Source organism: Mirounga angustirostris, unplaced genomic scaffold (assembly GCF_029215605.1).
Source record: "Mirounga angustirostris isolate CCGP_5_RB_7025 unplaced genomic scaffold, mMirAng1.0.hap1 SCAF_1, whole genome shotgun sequence".
NCBI lineage: Eukaryota > Metazoa > Chordata > Mammalia > Carnivora > Phocidae > Mirounga > Mirounga angustirostris.
Genome location: NW_026991709.1, coordinates 47,755,408 through 47,774,338, shown reverse-complemented (window position 1 = coordinate 47,774,338; position 18,931 = coordinate 47,755,408). Strand labels below are relative to the sequence as shown.

Here is an 18,931-nt window from a genome sequence, read left to right as displayed (position 1 = left end):
ACCTTGTATCCTGCAAACTTATAATTGCTAATTCGCTCCAGGAATTTTGGGTGATTCTTTCAGATTTTCTTTTTTTTTTTTTTTTTAAAGATTTTATTTGTTTATTTGTCAGAAAGAGAGAGAGAGAGTACAAGCAGGGGGAGCAGCAGGCAGAGAGAGAGAGAAGCAGGCTCCCCATTGAGCAGGGAGCCTGATGTGGGTTTCGATCCCAGGATCCCAGGATCATGACCTGAGCCGAAGGGAGATGCTTAAACAACTGAGCCACCCAGGTGTCCCTCTTTCAGATTTTTTACATAGATAATCAAGTCATCTATAAATAAATATAGTTTGGCTTTTTCCTTCCCAGTCTGTATACCTTTTATTTCCTTTTTGTGTTTTAATGTATAAGCTAGCGCTTCCAATATGATGTTGAAACAGAGTTGTAAGAGAGAACATCATTGTCTCTACCTGCAGAATGGGAAAGCTTCAAGTTTTTCACCATTAAGTATGATGTGAGCTGCAGGATTTTTTATAAACTTTTTTTAAAAATCAATTTAAGGTAGTTCCTCTCTATTCCTAATTTACTGTGAGTTTTAGATCATGAATGTTTTTGGATTTTGTCAAACGCTTTTTCTGCATCTATTGCTATGATCATGTGATTTTTTTCTTTTAGTCTGTTGATGTGATGGTTTACATTAATTGATTTTCAAATATTGAGCCACCCTTGCCTACCTGGGATAAATCCCACTTTGTTGGGGTGTGTAGTTCTTTTTATACACTGTTGAATTTGATTTGCTACTATTTTGTTGAGGATTTTTTCATCTAAATTCATGAGAGGTATTGGTCTGTAGCTTTTTTTTTCATGTAACATCTTTGTCTGGTTTTGGTATGAGGGTAATTCTGGCTTCATAGAATGAGTTAGGAAGTACTCCCTCTGCTTCTATTATCTGCAAGAGATTGTAGAGAGCTGGTATAATTTCTTCTTTAAATGTTTGGAAAATTCACCAGTGAATCTAACTGGGCCTTGTGCTTTCCATTTTGGAAAGTTAATAATTATTGATTCAATTTCTTTAATAGAGATAGGCTTATTCGGGTTGTTTGTTTCTTCTTGCATGAGTTTGGCCAATTGTGTCTTTCCAAGAATTTGTCCATTTCATCTAGGTTATCAAATTTATGGGCATAGAGTTGTTCATAGTATCCCTTTATTATTTTTTCAATGTCTATTGGAGAATTCTGTTCTTTATATGACTAGAAATGACAATTTGGGTAACAGAGCAAGACTCTAGAGGCTTGGAGTCTGGTAATGGTGCCCCAGGTCTTAGATTGGTGACCAGATTGATTTTAGGGGGTTGGTCAATACAGCACGTCCTGTGCTGGCAAATGGGTTGGGTCATTTAGAATAAGAAATTCTGGTCTTCTGGGAATAATTCAGAGCCCTGTCAGCATAGTCTCATGTGATTGGCATGCTTAGACATAATTTAATGTCCTGCCTGAGCACTGGTGCTGGGAATGAGGCATTTCACAAGTCAAAGGGCACCAATTTTATGTTCAGGCAGTGACAGCTGATGATATATAGAGTAAGAAGTTGCCACATCTCATCCCATTGACTCTCTATCAGACCCTCCCTGTTGTTTTCTCTGTGTCTTTGTATTTCAATCCCTTGTTCCTGGAATTAATGTCAGATGTTTGTGAATCATATAATTTCAAGGAAGGCTGTTTTCTTTCACTTTAGTGAAGAGAGGTCAGGGAAAAGATGTTCTCAGTATTGGCCTGGGCTAGTAATTGAGAAGAAATTCTCTGAGTGTTTCTATTCTCTTCCTTCACTAGACCTGAGATTCTGCCTGTGATGAATAAATAGCCTGTGGCCTAAAGACAACTGATTTCACTTTATCAGGTGGGACCTTGAAAAGTTGAACTTCAGAAAGTTTGTCTTGGCTCACAGGTGTTCTTGAATTGAAGTAACTTAGGGATGCCTCGGTGGTTATTTGCTGCTGTTCCCTGGTTCCTTAAGTTCTCGTGGTTAAGTCTAGAAGAAGAATATGGAACTAAAAACAAGCTAGAAGGAATGGATGGTTCAATGAATAGGTGAATTTAAAAGAGGAAGGGGTGGGAGAACAAGGTCCTCTTCACATTTTAATGTCCTTCAGATTCATGTAGGCCTGGATTCCACTCAAATCCTTAGAATGATTCTGGTTTTCCCTTCCTGCATACCTTTCCAACTTCTTCCCATTCCTCTCAAGAACCCAGTCTTCTCTTTCTCTATCCTCCAGTCTGTCCTGAATGTCTTCATGAGCTCTAGGGCTTAATGGCTAGTAATATACTATCTTACAATGTTACCCCTCTCAGGGATTCTCACATTTTACCATCAGCCAAGATAAATCTCTAAAGTATAATTTCAGATATAAGATAGCAAATGAGAGAAGAAATTTTATGTCTTAAGCCCTCTGATTATGATACACACTAAAGTTCGTGAACTCCCTGAGTTACACCATTGACTCACTCTGTTTCTTGAGCAAGTCTCTTAAGTTGTTTGAGTTATGCTTTCTCTACCTCAAAAGTTCACAGAGTTGTTAATGAAGATGAGACAGTGTAAAAAAAAAGTATGGATTGGGAAATAATTTAAAAATTGAGCACCCCCAGGGGAATGATAGAGGAATAAGTAGATCATTCAGGGTTTTTGGTTTTGGGATTTTTTTTTGTTTGTTTATTTGTAAATGAGTTTTGCAAGTGGTGATGAGAAGGAGACTAGCTTTTCTAGAAATAAACTGGTAAGAAAAATTTAAAGTGTTGAACATTCAATAAACAATAGCTGCTATTTACTAAGGTCACTGTCACTGTCATCACTATCATCATCATCATTCCATTTAAACAGATGCTAAATTCTGCTTTGATAGTCTCATTCTGGCCAATATTTTCTTGTTAGTTTCCTTCTTGAATTATATCAGAAATCCTAGTTATAGGGTATTCCACTGAACAATATCAGAACATATGTTCTTTTCAAAGGCACAAAGATAGACCATAAAACAATTCTCAATAAATACAAGAGAATTCAAGTCATTTAAAGTACGTTTCTCAACTACAATAAGATTAAATTAGAATTAAAAACAGAAAGATTCCTGGAAAAATCCCCCAAATATTGGAAACAAAATAGCATACTTCTAAATAACCCATGAGCAAAGAAGAAACAAAAGTAAAATAGAAATATTTTTAACTAAATGAAAATAAAAATGCAAAATATGCTTAAATTTAGTTTGAGTAGGACAGAGAAGACACAGATCAGTATCAGGAATGAAAGAGGCAGCATCACTGCAGATTCTACAGATATTAAAAGGATAATACGAGAATATCATGAACAACTTTATGTCAACACATTTGACCACTTATGTAAAAGTTCAAATTCCTTGAAAGACACAAACTAATAAACCTCACTCAAGAAGAAATAGATAATCTGAATATTTCTGTGTCTATTGAAGGAAGTGAATTTTTAGTAAAGCAAACAAACAAAAAATACCCCCAAACCCAAAACCTTCCTACAGAGAAAACTCCAGGTCCAGATGACTTCATAGGCAAAGTAATACTACTTGATTTTAAGACTTATAAGCTGAAGTATTCAATACAATGTTTCATTGGTATAAATAGGACAAATAGAGCAATGGAACAGAATAGAGACTTCAGAATCAACCTATATAAATATGGACTAGTGATTTTGATGAAGGCGTAAGGTCGATTCAATAGAAAAACAATTGTCTTTTCAACAAATGGCACTAGAATAATTGGATGTCTGTATGCAAAAAAAATGAACAGTAGGGCGCCTGGGTGGCTCAGTTGGTTAAGCGACTGCCTTTGGCTCAGATCATGATCCTGGAGTCCCGGGATCGAGTCCCACGTCGGGCTCCCTGCTCGGCGGGGAGTCTGCTTCTCCCTCTCCCGCTCCTCCCTCTTGTGCTCTCTCTCTCTCTCACTCTCTCTCTCAAATAAATAAATAAAATCTTTAAAAAAAAAAATGAACAGTAATCCATACCATTCATCATATGCAAAAAAACAACTCAAAATGGATTACAGATTTAAATGTAAAACCTAAAACTATGAAATCTTCATGACCTTTGATTTGGCAAAGGATTTTTAGCTATGACACCAATAATACAATCCTTAACAGAAAATTGTACTAATAAAAAACTTTTGCACTACAAAAGACACCACTGAGAGAATGAAAAGTCAAACTACAGTTAGGGAGAAAATATTCGCAAAGCATATATCTGATAAAGGATTTATAAGAACTCCCAAAACTCTATAATAAGAAAACAAACAATCCCCACCACCACAAAAAAAGTGGGCTAAGGTTTTGGACAGACACCACCAAAAACAAAAACCAAAAAAAACCCAGATGGTAAATAAGCACATGAAAATATATATGTATAGCATCATTTATTATTAGGGAAATATAACTTAAAATTAAAATGAGATACTACTATATGCCTATTTAGAATGGCTAAAATTAAAAAGTTTGACAGCATGTGTCAACAAGGATGTGGGAAAGTGGAACATGCATACACTGTTGGTATGAATGAAAATTGTACATCCATTTTGGAAGAGTTTGGCAGTTTCTTAAAAATTTAAATGAAAACCTACCTTATGATCTAGCTATTCCACTCCTAGGTATTTGTCCAAGAGAAATGAAATCATGCATCCCTACAAAGACATATATGCAATTATTCCTAGCAAAATTATCTGTAATAGCCCAAACTGGCAACAACCCAATATCCATCAACTGGTAAATGGATAAACCAACTGTGGTATATCTATGCAATGGAATACTACTCAGCAATAAAAAGGGATGAACAACTGATACATGTTACAACATGGTTGACTCTCATTGTAATAATGCTAGGTGAAAGAATCCATTCAAAAATAGAGTATATACTATATGATTTGATTTATGTGAAACTCTCAAAACTGCAATCCGAAGTATTGTAATAGAAAACCAATATGTGGGTACGAGGGTTGGGGTGGGAGGTGTGGAGAGGAAAGAGGGTGAGATTGAAAAGAAGCACAAGGATTTTTTTGGAGGTAATGAGTATGTTCATTATCTTTATTGTGGTGAGGGTTTTCCAGGTGAAAACATGTCAAAATTCATCAAATGGTATAATTAGGTGCAGTTTATTTTATGTCAATTATACTTTAATAAAGCTATTGGAAAGAAAATTAAAAATATAATAAAATGTAGTAGAGAAGGGCTTGGTTTGAGGAATAGTATACCCATGTACATTTGACTCTTTTTAAGGTTATTTTAGACACTGACATGCTATTTTGAACTATTTAAATATTTTCAAGATACTAGATTTAGGGGAGTGAAACTAAGCTTTTGGTTGGGGGGGGCGCTAACACATAAGATTCTGTTCAAAATACAACTTTTAAAAATGTGACCATTTGAATAATAGTTTCATTTAGTGCCCCAGTCTTTGGTAGCAAATTAAGTGCTTAGAAAAGGAAATTTCAGAGAAGTTAGTTAAATCTTTTCTATACACTTCACATCTTCTGATTGGTGTCTTTGCTGAAGAGCAGGCCTACATCATGGAATACTCTTCATTAAATGTTGTGTCCATATAATTCCAGCTGCAATAATTACAACAAGAACAACAACCATAGCACCAATAGCCAATAGTAACTGAGGGCTTGCCCTGGGTCAGGAACTGTTCTAAGCATTTTACATATATTAAACCATTTACTCCTCACAATAACCCTATAAGGTAGAGACTACTATGCCTATTTATAGAATAAATTTAAGCACAAAGAGGTGCAAATATGAAATTATCTGGCTGGACGTGGCTTAAATAAATACACTGTTGTTTATTTATTGATCTATTGTTTAAGAGATTATGATCATGACTATTCCATCCCAGCCTTTATAACATATCAGGCCTTCCATATACCACATTCAATAAAGTGTAGAAGTCAGCCTGCTGGCAAAATCTCCTGTCTAGTGTATGTTCCCAGGACCACTATCCTCTGACTTGTCCCATCTGCTGCCACTCCCTTACATTCCCCATGTTCTCTTGGACTCCCTGATGCTATACTCTAACTTTCAGGACCCACTTCTGACACATCCTCTGGTTTAAAATTCCTGCTCTGGTTTTGGCCATTATCAAAAAGACAAGAAACCAAAAAAATGTCAGTGAGGATGTAGAGAAAAGAGAGCCCTTGTGTACTGTTGTTGGGAATGTATGCAACTAATGAGGAAAACAGTATGGAGGTTCTTCAAAAAATTAAAAATAGAAATTCCATATGATACAGTAATTCCACTACTGGGTATTTGCCCCCCCAAATAAAAAACACTAATTAGAAAAGAATTATGCACCTCTATATTTATTGCAGCATTATCTACAATTGCTAAAATATGGAAGCAACCCAAGTGTTCAACGATAGTTGAAAGGATAAAAAAGATGTGTATATATACAATGGAATATTAGTCAACCATAAAAAGAATAAGATCTTGCTGTTTGTGACATGGATAGACCTAGAGGGTATTATGCTAAGTGCAAAGAAAGACATGCACTATATGCAAAGAAAGACATGCACTATATGCAAAGAAAGACAAATACTATATGATTTCTTTGATATGGGGAATCTAAAAAACAAAACAAACAAAAAACCAGACTCTTAAAAACAGAGAAGAAACTAATGGTTGCCAGAGGGCAGGTGTGTGGAGGGATGGGTGAATTGGTGAAGGGGATTAAGAGGTACAAACTTCCAGTTATAAAATAAATAAGTCACGGAGATGAAAAATATGGCAGAGAGAATATAGTCAATGATACTGTAATAATATCCTTGGTGACGGATGGTGACTACACTTATCATGGTAAGCCTTGAATAATGTATAGAACTCTCAAATCCCTATGTTGTGTACCTGAAACTAATATACGTCCACTACACTTCAATAATAAAAAAAAGTAGAGTTTAGACAAAACAAGGAAGGCAAACCTTACAGCTCAGCTTAATATAAAGGATTTTTTATATTCTTTTGTAAGTACAAGTTGCTTTTTTTTTTTTTTTTAAAGATTTTATTTATTCGTGAGAGAGAGCGAGAGAGCACAGCAGGGGGTGTGGCAGGCAGAGAGAGAAGCAAGCTCCCCGCTGAGCAAGGAGTGTGATGTGGGACTTGATCCCAGGACCCTGGGATCATGATCTGAGCCAAAGGCAGACTCTTAACTGACTGAGCCACCCAGGTATCCCAAATACAAGTTGCTTATTACCTCAAGATTGTGAAGCCAAAAATCTAGAGATCTAGATGCCTTTAGACAGACTGAAAAATGACCTACAAACTTAGGCATTTAAGGAGCAGTACTTCCCTCTGATATAAAGAGCATTGTGGAAGAGAACTTTATACTCTGGTCAAATGTGCCCCCAATGGAACAGGTTATTTGTACAATTGAATCATGGGTCTTATTCAGCACAGTAATTATAGAAACAACATTTGGACTAAAAATATGGAATATTGGGGTACCTCTTTCAAATATGAGTCATAATAAAATGTTATTTTTATTATTATCCCATAGAAAGCCACAGCATACCTTTGCATATTATTAATTGTAGATATATAAGCCTTTTAAAATGTCTTAGCACAGGACCTTAAGAAGAAGAGACTACAAACTGTGAACTGATAGGTAAAATGACTGCACTGAGTTTACACCCAGGATTAGAAAGATTTATGAGTTTTAGTGGAAGGCTCATTTGAAACAATGGAATTAATATTGAATGCTTCAAAATCCAAATGTGAAATGACTGAAGAATCTGACATGTGTTTAGTCTAGTGTTCTGGATTTCCTCCTGTCTTTTGTCTACTTTGCAAAGAGAAAATATATATAAAGAGGTGATGCTATATGATCATCGGACCAGAATTCCATCAGGGTTTACTGTTGTGTGAAAAGGAAAGCAGAGAACAAGTTCCCAGATTCTCACTTCACATATTTTGATATATACTTTTTTTTTTTTTAAGATTTTATTTATTTATTTGAGAGAGAGAATGAGAGAGACAGAGAGCACATGAGAGGGGGGAGGGTCAGAGGGAGAAGCAGGCTCCCTGCTCAGCAGGGAGCCCGATGCGGGACTCGATCCTGGGACTCCAGGATCATGACCTGAGCCGAAGGCAGTCGCTTAACCAACTGAGCCACCCAGGCGCCCTTGATATATGCTTTTGACACAATTCTTGTGTGTCGAGTTTGTATATCCCTCACTAGGTTCCAAAACAACAATGAAAACAACTTATGAAATCACATAAATTAAGATTCCAAGTAAGATAAGCAACAAATAAGGGTGGGATGAAAAACAAAGGCAGGAATGATGCCAAAACATGCATACCACGAAGTCTTATACACTTAGTATGGGTGGGGGACGCATTTGGCCCTGGTTTTCTATCAGTCAACACAATAAGAAAAACCTGGTTACAATGTCACAAAATAAATACAGTTGCTCAGGAAAAAAAACAAACTAACCTTTTTTTTTTTTTTTACATAAAGAACAGACTTTTTTCCCCCCAGAGTTTTAATAAAGAGGATACTCTATGATTTAATAAGCAATGTCTAACAATGCTCTTATTATGCACAGCAGAAAGTTTCATTGTTGATTCCTACAGTAGACTTGAATGTTGATCATGGCATTATACCAAAGTTTATCTAAAAAGCTATTCTGGAGTATGCCAATCTTATTGTCAAGCATTGTGAAGGGTTGAGATTTTACCCTATGTGCACACTAGCATGCATGGTTCACTAATGCTGGGAGGAGACACCAGACTCCAGGGTCAAAGACAAAGGACAGTTTATTTACTCACAGCAATAGCATTAGCCTGAATACCACATTTGTTCCCATTCTAGGAGCTCAGATTCCCACAGGCCAATTCAAAGAGGTGTGGGTGATACCTACACATGCCGCAGAAACCCTGAGCTTAGGGAACTTGGCTCTTTGCTAATAGGATATGAGCAAGTGTTCCCTTTTTGCCCCAGAGGGAGACATTACCTTTTATTCTATGGGACAGTAAACAAACTTCTATCTTCCAAGCCTGTTTCCTATACAAACGTCTTTGGAAAGATAGTCTGGAGCACAGGAAATCAGTACCTTTGCTTATAAGATACACAGAAACATGAGGGTCCCTTGGAGAATTGTCCCCCAACAACTGTGCATTCCAAGGCCTAGTCTAGCTTTCTCTAGCTTGATCCCTTTAGACTATTTGGAGGAATTGATGGATTCTGTTTCATTTGATACTCATCATACTTTATCCTTATTATATTCTAGGCACTGGCTACAGTGATAAACAAACAGGATTGGTTCTTCCCTTCACAGAACATAGAGAAAATACAAATATATTTTATGTGTTTTTCCAGCAGTTATTCCTAAATGTCCTCTCAACAGGATTTTTTTTTTTTTGGTAATAGATTTTATTTTTTGTAGAGTAGATTTAAGATCACAGCAAATGAGTGGAATGTGCAGAGATTTCTCATATATCTACCGCACACATGCAGAGATATACCATATACCTTTGCCCTCCTCGTTACCAACATCCCACACCAGAGTTTGTTGCAAATCAGTTACATTTGTCACAATTGATGGACTCACACTGATACATCATTATCATCAGGAAATTGTATTTGACATCAGTGTTTACTCTTGGTGTTGTATATTCTGTGGGTTTGAACAAATGTATAAAAAAAGGTTTTCCACGAATATTGGTGACAATTCAATATTCCACAATCTCACAAGTAATGGAGTTTCATGTTTTTTGGTTTTTTTTTTTAAGATTTTATTTATTTATTTGAGAGAGAGAGAGAGAGCATGAGCAGGGGGCAGAGGGAGAAGCAGACTCCCGGATGAGCAGGGAGCCCGATGCGGGGCTCGATCCCAGGACCCTGGGATCATGACCTGAGCCGAAGGCAGACGCTTAACTGACTGAGCCACCCGGGCGCCCCGTGGAGCTTCACGTTTTTATATTTACAGATAAATACAGACACAAGTGCCTGCAGAAGCATTTGAACCAGGGCTTAATGTCAGCATTTTTCTGTGACAACTGAGAAACCTAACAGAGATGCACAAAGTACTCCACAGACATCATCTGATATCACCTATTGTCAGAGGGTAATTTTTCCTTAAAAATGGCCTTAACTCTTCACTGATTACCTGAGCTTGGCCCTAAAGTTTTATCTCATGTAGCAAGGCACTTAGAGTTCTTCTTCTGGAGCATTTGTACCTCTTCTTTAGGTGGGAACTCTGACATAACTGAAAACTTCTTGTTCTCTGCGAAAGTGAATCATGGTCCGTTTCTTTAGGATGTTTCTCCTCCCTGGTCTGAGGAGTCCTCTAATACTTTAACATCTGCCTTGAATGCTCCTTGTCTTACTAGCTAAGGTAGTGCAGCCATCTTTTTCTGACAAAATAATTGGCGATTGCCCTCTATTTAATTATCCCCCAGTCAGTTCCAGACTGCAAATACTGATTGCTAACGCCGATTGGACTTAGCCTGTGGGCCAAGCAGAGGCTGACTCTCGAATTCCATTACCTAACCCTGGGACCGGCCCCTCACACTGTTGGGAGAACCAGCCTTCTCAGTATTTCTGCTGGGGGTTTTCTTTCCCCCCTCTCAGAAAACCTGTTATTTCCTGCTAGCACAGTGGCCTCGCTGGCTTAACTTGATGGCACCGGCATATAGAAGCCGAGACCGCCGTGCCAGCTGGATGGACATCCAAACTTGGGTTTGCGAGAGCTGCCTAGCCAAGTAAAAAATTAGAGATGAAAAAGACCTGTTAAATAACCCAATCCCTTCCGTAGCCAGTGCCAGAGCATTCCTCTGGTGAGAGCTTAGACCTGGCCGGCTCCAAATGACTTTAACAATGCACCTTCTCACGCTTTTTTTGGAAGATGGGGCTGTCTCTTCAATTTTGCTTTTGGTAACTTTTTTGACTAGAATTTTTTTAGACCAGCATACCACTTCCCACTTAGTGTTTTGGTTCAGCTACCGCAAACCCACGAAACGAGCTATTTTCAGAGTCAATATAAATGTTTGGATGACATTTCGAGTACTTGATTAACCCAGTCATTCCCGCAGCGTATCTAGATTGCGGGAGAGGGAGAGTGGACCTGTGTGGGCTTTAGAGACAGACAAGTGCAGTTAGAATCATAGTTCTCCTTAACTGGGGGTTTGTTGTTGTCGTGATTGTTGCTTTCAGTATCTGACCTTTATTAAATGCTTTCTGTATGCCAGGGGCTATGGTAAGTACTGTCCAAAAGTCCTTCCTGCTAGCAAATTTATGAAATTGGTACTATCATCTCTGGTTTAGAATGGCAAGTTTAGCAGTTAAGAGTGGAGGCTCTGGAGTTAAATTGCCAGATTAAAATGCCAGCTCAGTTGCTGACGAGCACTGGGACCTCAAGCCTTTCACTTAACCTCTCTATGCCCCATTTCTCCATGTGGAAAATGCGGGTGATGACCATGCCTGCCTGCTAGGTAATTTGGAGGAAGAAATGGGTTAATATATGTGAATTAATCAGATCAGTGCCTCGCAAGGAGCAAGCCCTTGAATTTACACAATGTTGATGAGACATAGATGGAGAAATTTGCTCAAAGTCACAGAGCATCCAGATTTAAACTGCAGTCAGTTCTATTCCAGAGCCCACCCAAATGATTAACCATTAGAATACCCTAGTGTGGTCAGGAGACTTAACCTCCCTGAGCCTCAGTTTTTCTCACTGGTAAAATGGGAATAATGCTGTATCTCCTGTATAGCTGCTGTGAAGATTAAAATGCAATCATATAGGTAAGGGCACTATTCCAGAGCCCGGCCCAGAGCTGGGGATCAATTATTAAGAGCGATTTCTCCATTTCTATATCCAGATCTCTAGAATATATGTATGTATGTATCTGCGTTGTATATGCACTTACACACATATGCGTGTTATGTATAATGAGTTGCTATGTAAAATGACTTACTCTTTAAAGTTTCTGATGATATTGGAACTTTGGAATGGTTCAAAGTGTACTTTTATGAGTTTACTCCCATTTAAAAGAAGAATTGGATTGTTTTACGAGATAATTAAAAACAGTTTCCTTCTTAATAAAGTCTTACTCTGTTCCGATGGTTTGGAGTATGCCTTTTCTGGATTTTTAAAAGGAGTTTATCAAATGGTTAAGAATTGCCTAAATACTTTTCCTTTCACAAATATAGATTGACCAAAATTTCAATTTTTATATCACAGAGAGAAGAGACAGTTACAACCTAGCAGGCAGAAATGTGATGATATGTTTTTGCTGTTGTGCCTTTTTTTTGGTGTGTGTGGGAAAGGGTGTGATGTCATTTTGTCTCCACCCCCTGTGAGTAAGCCCACGGCAGAGCTAAGTGCAGCCGCCCGCCTCTGTCACTGGGAGACAGTCCACTTAAATGCAGTTCCAGGGTTGCGGGACGCCCACCAGCATCACTCCCCATGCGAGGTGGCAAATGCAACATGTTCACCAGCTTGGGGTGTCTACTTCTCTGTGGAAGTATTGCACTAGCCCTGGGAAATGCACAGAAATTGCCAAAAGGCAAGTAGCTCTGCTGTTTTGTGTTTTAAAAATAATTTTTTAAGAGATACTAGTTTTTAAATGTTGATATTAAATGTGATCTACTTTACCAGATTGGGGGGTGGGGGCGGAATACAGTTCTTCTGTGGAGAGTCAAAGTTCAGATGTGTGAAGGAGTTGCTTAAACTTTTACTTTTTTTTTCTCCTCTGTTACTTAGTTTTCAATTGAATCTCTTTAATGCAAAAATGAAGACCAACTTCTTAGGTTTCACAGATGTTCACAGTAGCTTGAATGCTATAGATTCAAACTATTTTATTTGTATATTGAGTCATATGTAGATGGGTATGGTAGTCTATTAAAAAGACTCGTTTGGTGTTTTTATTGCCCTTCCCAGAGACTAAACCAGTACTGGCTTTAGGTTTAAAAGAAGCTAATTCTGAAACTTTGGATGGTGTAAACCTCACGCGTACTTGCTAACTTGGGGGTTGAGGGACGCTAGGCAGGGCACACCAAGGTAGGGTCATGTGCTAATTTGTAGACACTTCTCTCCAGGGGAGTTTGGAAGAGGGTTTGATCTGCTGGACTGGACACTCCCCCTTTTCCTGGCTAAACTGCTCTCATTTTAGTGTTGGTATTTTGTTTACAAATGCGATCAAAAGAAAATTAAACTTTCTAAATTTAGACCCTAAAAATCTTTTGCGCCTATCAGCACCACCACAAGAGCTTGCCTCTCTCCTATCTTTGAACATAAACATTGCATGTACTTTTTTGTTTGTCTGCAGAGGCACTTTCTAAGCCAACTCCAGGTCAGTGAAGGCTTTTTATGGCTGCAGACTGTTGTAGTCAGCAGGATTATGAAAAACAGGCTGAACTTAACTATACAGTTATGATGGAAAATATTAGAAGTAATGCAGAGCCACAGGCTTGTCAAAAACCTGGTGTGCACAGAATCAGAAAGAAAGGTTGTTAGTGTCAGAATATCCAAAAGATCCTTCCTAGGTCCTCTCTTTGGATAGTTTGTTCCAAAATCATCTTGTCCCAAGTGAAAACTGTTTTCTCCTCATGTGATAAGTGAAACTTGAATCCAGAATGCGAGGGCTGGAGAATTTAGCTAGTTGATATTTCGTGTGGTGATGTAAAAAGCAATAAAAAGGGCTGAGTAAACCTTCTTAACTCTGATCAGATAATTATGCAGAAATAAATAAATAAATAAATACAAACATACACTATTAGATCTTTTTCTTCTATTAAGAATTTTGTTTCTTGATCAAGGTGAAAGTGTTTAAGTAAATCAATTAGGAGGCACAAGCATTTAGAATTAATTGTTCCTCCTGCTGAAATATTTAACAAGGACACATCATTTGAGAGAAGTTGGGTTTTCTCAGGCTCAGTACCTACAGATGGCTTTATTTTACCTCATATTCACTGTGTAGGGATGATAGCCATAATTTTGTTACTGCAGACTTCTGCAAATTCCAAATGCTTTAATTATCATGTTGCAATCACTGGATACAAATCTCTTGACACAGTTTTCCTTTATTTGTTGTGGTTAAAAGAAAAGTTGCCCAAAATGGCCACAAAACTTTGTCTAGTTCTTTGCACTTTAATTTGAAGAATTTTCATCCAGGTTTCCTTTGTAATTTTAAGAAATATCTGTGGCTTTGGTAATTGTTAAAAAGCCCTGTCAAATTAGAATAATTATATTATAAAATAATTGGCAGTCCCCTTGTCTCTGGTGCTATGTTTTTCTTTATTATGGAAGCTACTAGGGAACTTTCTTTTAGCTGAAATCACCTTTCTCAAACTGTGTTCCTAGAATAGGTGTACTGACCTCAAAAGGGGGTTGGGCAGGCATCTGCTCTCCACCCATAACTTAAGGAGTGTTCGTGCTTTGTTGTCTTTGGGGGAGTCTCAACAGATGTGAGAATTTCACAAGGTCTGAGAATTACTCAGTAAAAAAACCTGCCCAACATTTTTAACCCATTGTTTCTCAAACTCATTTGACTAAGAATCCTTTTTCTAGTGAAATAGCTCTAATATCTTGCTGGGGGCTTGTCTTTCACAGGACACCTTTGGGGAAATGCTGAGCTAAACAAGAACAGGGTGGGGAGGGGAATAAAAAGCGTTTCTATTCTTTTTCCTTCCCACTTTAGAGTTAGTTTTATATCATCTGTGATTTAAGAAGAGGATAGGATTTTGCAGCTGGACAGGACATTAGTGGTTGAGTGGTTGCCAGGCCTTTTGATTTATGAACTGGTAAAAAGACAGATATACTTTCACTATCAGGGTTCCATTACAGAGGACATACTTGAATTGTGTGAGGATGTTCAAAGAGGAAACAAAATCCCCATTGTTCATCAAAGCAAGCCATTTTAACATATTTATAAAATAAATGAATTTATACAAATAAGTCTATTGTTTTTATTTTTCTCTTTTCACCATGAACTAATGAAAATTTCATCATAGGCCACTATTTGGGAGCCACTGTCCTAGCTTAACTATTTATTTTACAAATGAAGACACCCAAAGGCAGGAGGGTTAGTAACTTTCCCCCATCGATGGCAGAACCAGGACTGGATTCCAGTCAGAAATCCATGTCCTGCCCTGTGAGCAGGCTTCTCTACCCCAAACCTTATGAGTTACATTGTGCAGTGTATGTGTGAATGCTACCCTTCTCGTGAATACAGTTTTTCCTGCAAATATCATAACCATTATCTTAATCTTCACATTTTCCCAAGAACATATCCTATACACACACATACACAAATTACTATATTTATATATCTGTATAATTGTCACATATAGTTGAGATATATATATATATAGTTGGCTATTTATAAGAAAAATTATTTGTTAAATAAGATATCATTTTTCCCTTGTCTTATGCCTATTTGCATACCTAGCCACATATTTTGTTACAGAAAATAAGATATTGGAAGTCTTTCCTACTTTTCAAAAGCTTAGAGTAAAGTTAGAGACTATTACTAATGGATCTCTTCTCCTCTCTACCACTTAATGAGTATGTGTTTTGGCAAATCATTTACCTTGGCTAAGCCTCAGTTTTACAATAATGATAACTTATCTCATAGTGTTTTAGAATTAAATGAGATGAGATATAATGTTAATTGGGTCATAGAAAAATGGATCAATATTTAAAAATATGTACACTATAATTTGTGATCTTGTGTCCAGACTGACAGATCTCTTGAAGGGCAATGGATGTAGGTGTCATGTTCTTGGCAGAAAGGTGGGGCGAGGGAGTTGAGTGTTGCTCTACAGACAATGAGAGAAGACCTCTTCTAGACTCCATCCTGACCATCATCGACCAATGTTTGATTGTCAAGATCAAACATTGCTCTTATCTGTGGAAAGCTGTACTTTGGCCTCAGGATCAGCTTTCCCTGGGGATTGGTAAGGCCTCACGGAGCTTCCTGGAGAGATCCCCTTGTAACTGTCTTTCAGGAAGAGCATTAAAGCCATAACATACAGGCCCTGAGAAGAATTACCACATCGTTTTACACTTTTGAAGCCCCTGTGCTCCAGTTACCTCTTGGAGTCTTTATTCTTGGCACCACAGAACTTTCCTTCCCTCACTGCATACCAGGCTCAGATAAAAACCACAGAGAACAACACGTAGTGAAGGAAGCCAACAAAAGCTCACAGTGGGACATGAGGGGCTTGACATACCTCTCTGCAGAAACTCCTGTGTGCGGAAGACTGTGATCAGCCGGCAGGCGAAGGCTACTATTTCTAGCTAATGCTATCAGTCCTGAGGCACGTGTGAGGAAAATCACAGAGGAACATCCAAGATACAAGTGTAATCAGATAGCCTGAAGGCATAAGGCTCTTGGGCATGACTCTTGGCATGTGGCTGAGCCAAGAGGCAGCTGGCTCTTTGCCGCTGGTTCTTACCTGTCAAGGTAGAAGTCACTGATTCCAAGGACAGAAAACAGGCGCGGATGGTATAACTCCATAGTTACTAATAACTCTTCTCAACATTTTTTGAGCTCAGATTGCCTGTGGTAATTCAGGGCTAAATATCTTTAATGTGGAAGATCTAAATTCTCAAAGCTCCCTATTAAGCAGGTATTCTACTGTTCTTATTTTACAGAGCATAAAATTGTTTTCAGAGTGCTTAAGTGATTTGCCCAAAGTCACACAGTCAGCACATGGCAAAAGACTATACCCTTAATTTCTGTGTAATATCAGTTCCCTGCTTTATGCGAAGATATACTAATTTATTCAAGTAGCAAATTATATTCCATGTATATGCAGAACACTGAGGCTAGGAGGACACAGCTTGGCACCTGTCTTCAAGGAGCTGACCAGTTAATGGAGGAGATGGGGATGTAAAGAAATAATTACAATAGAGTGAAATTATCCTCCAATTTGGGTGAAGCACAAAGAACTTTGAGAACAGCCAGAAGGACCCAATCTAGCTTGGAAGGATCACGAACTAGGAGAGGATAAAGTACTTAAGTAGAGGCCTGGAAGACAAATATAAATTTGGGCAAGCAAGAGGAGGGCTGAGAGGTGAGCGGCCTTCCCAACAGAGGCAGCTGCATGGCCAGACCCCAGACCACCCCACCCCCCCACCAGGTGCCCGTGCTCAGCAGGTGTTAAAGTACTCAGAGAAGAAGCCAGGACTGGGAAGTCCACACAGGATGCAACTGTGTCTTCCTGGTCTCTATCTGCCCTGAACTCCCCAAGATTGACAACAATGAGGGAGTAGAAGCCTGTCTTTGGAGAGGAGGACTCCTATGTCTTGCTCTGTAAACTTTCCCAGACACTTAGCTGGGGTCTGGCTCTCACTCTCCATGGATACCTCCCCATCTCACTTTGATAAAATTTCATGTATCACTCGAGTGGCCTAGTCCATTTCCCCAAAAGGTGATTGATACTTGCGAGGGGCTGGAGAGGATCTCTTTAATCTTAGGGTAGGGATGTTGGGGGGGAAATAGTGCGGAGTGCCAAAGAAGCCCAGTGGGTACGACTTGCTTTTAATAAGTGGTAAATATTTATGTGCTGGTGTCACCGTGGAAGGGTACATTGAGGACAATGGCTCCCCTGCCAAAAGGAAACCAAAAAAGTTTGAAAACCATGGGAGAATTATTTTCACATCTTTGACAGGTTTACAGTTTCTTGGCAGTTCATTGAAATGTTTGTCTATTCAAGCGGTGTTTCTTAAGCATCTACTAGGTAAGACTGAATGAGATCCAGCCCTTGCTATAAAAGTAACTTATGTTAAGAATGTAAAAATGGGTTAAATATAATTTGTTTTTATGCTGAGAGTATCATGTTTCGAACCCAAGGTTTAAAAATAAAGTTCCTCTGTGTTCATTATACATTCACTGGTTTAGTTTAGTTTTATAGACGGCTATATCAGACTATGAGACACTAAACAGTAAGGGATCTTAGCCTCTCTCCCTCTTTCAAGGTAATGGGGCACAGAGGAACAATTGAGAATAGAAGAATTTATCTATATTGTATCACAGAAAAGACAGCTAAAATGATTTTGTAGGTTCATGTGAGTTGACAGAAAGTTTGTCTAAGACAAAAGTAAGTTGTCTAATAAAGAGAGGGTCATTCAGGAGATGTGACCCACTGGGACACCATCCTCAGAAAGATTTTCCTTTTGCTTGTTTCCTGATTATCATTATAGAAGAAAGAATGTTGAAATATATAAACTTAAAGTGATTTAAGAATACATGTAAAATAAAAATATAAATAGGATATCTAGAGTGAGAGATATTAGAATAGTAAAATAAAAATGTAAAAATAAATAGCATCAGCTAAAGAAGGAACATGCTAAAAATAGAAAACCAAGGGTTTCAATACATACATTCTGTTAAAATCACATTTAAAGAATATGATAATGGGCATCCAGGTGGCTCAGTCGGTTAAGCATCCAACTCTTGGTTTCAGCTCAGGTCGTGATCTCAGGGTCCTGAGATGGAGTCCTGCACTGGGTTCCACACTCAACGGGGAGTCTGCTTACCCTCTCTCTCTCTCTGCCCCTCCCCCCACTCATGCACTCTTTCTCTCTCAAATAAATAAATAAATCTTTAAAAAAAACCTGTTTAATAAATAAAAAGAATGTAACAACCATATTACTCTATAACAGGCATGGTGTTTAATGCTAAGTGTTTACATAAATTATCTCATTTTATCCTCATGCCTATGAAAGGTATGTTATTATTTCTCCCATTCCACAGATGAGAAACTAAGCTTAAAGAGTTTGTTAGTTATCTGTTGATGCATAACAAAATACCACAAACTCATCAGCTTAAAATAACCCACATTTATTATCTCACAGTTGCTGTGGGTTAGGACAATGAGTCTGGCTTAGCTGAGGCTTCTCCTTGGATGTCTTTCACAGGTGGAACAGAGAGTTGGCCAGGGCTGGGGCC

At 38.2% G+C, this 18,931-nt stretch overlaps 1 protein-coding gene across 37 annotated transcripts in view; it reads left to right on the top strand.

Annotated features, from left to right (window-relative positions):
- Positions 1-12,371: 12,371 nt before the first annotated feature.
- Positions 12,372-18,931, top strand: part of ABI3BP (ABI family member 3 binding protein) — a 241,306-nt gene continuing 234,746 nt past the window's right edge. For 30 of the 37 annotated variants that reach the window (XM_064584048.1, XM_064583896.1, XM_064578467.1 and 27 more), the window contains exon 1: positions 12,373-12,541. In XM_064584048.1, coding sequence (XP_064440118.1) covers positions 12,442-12,541 — 100 coding nt within the window. In that variant the 5' untranslated portion in view covers positions 12,373-12,441. Of the gene's footprint in view, positions 12,542-18,931 lie in introns of all 37 variants that reach the window. The other 7 variants (XM_064584390.1, XM_064584285.1, XM_064584241.1 and 4 more) reach the window with 3 other exon arrangements.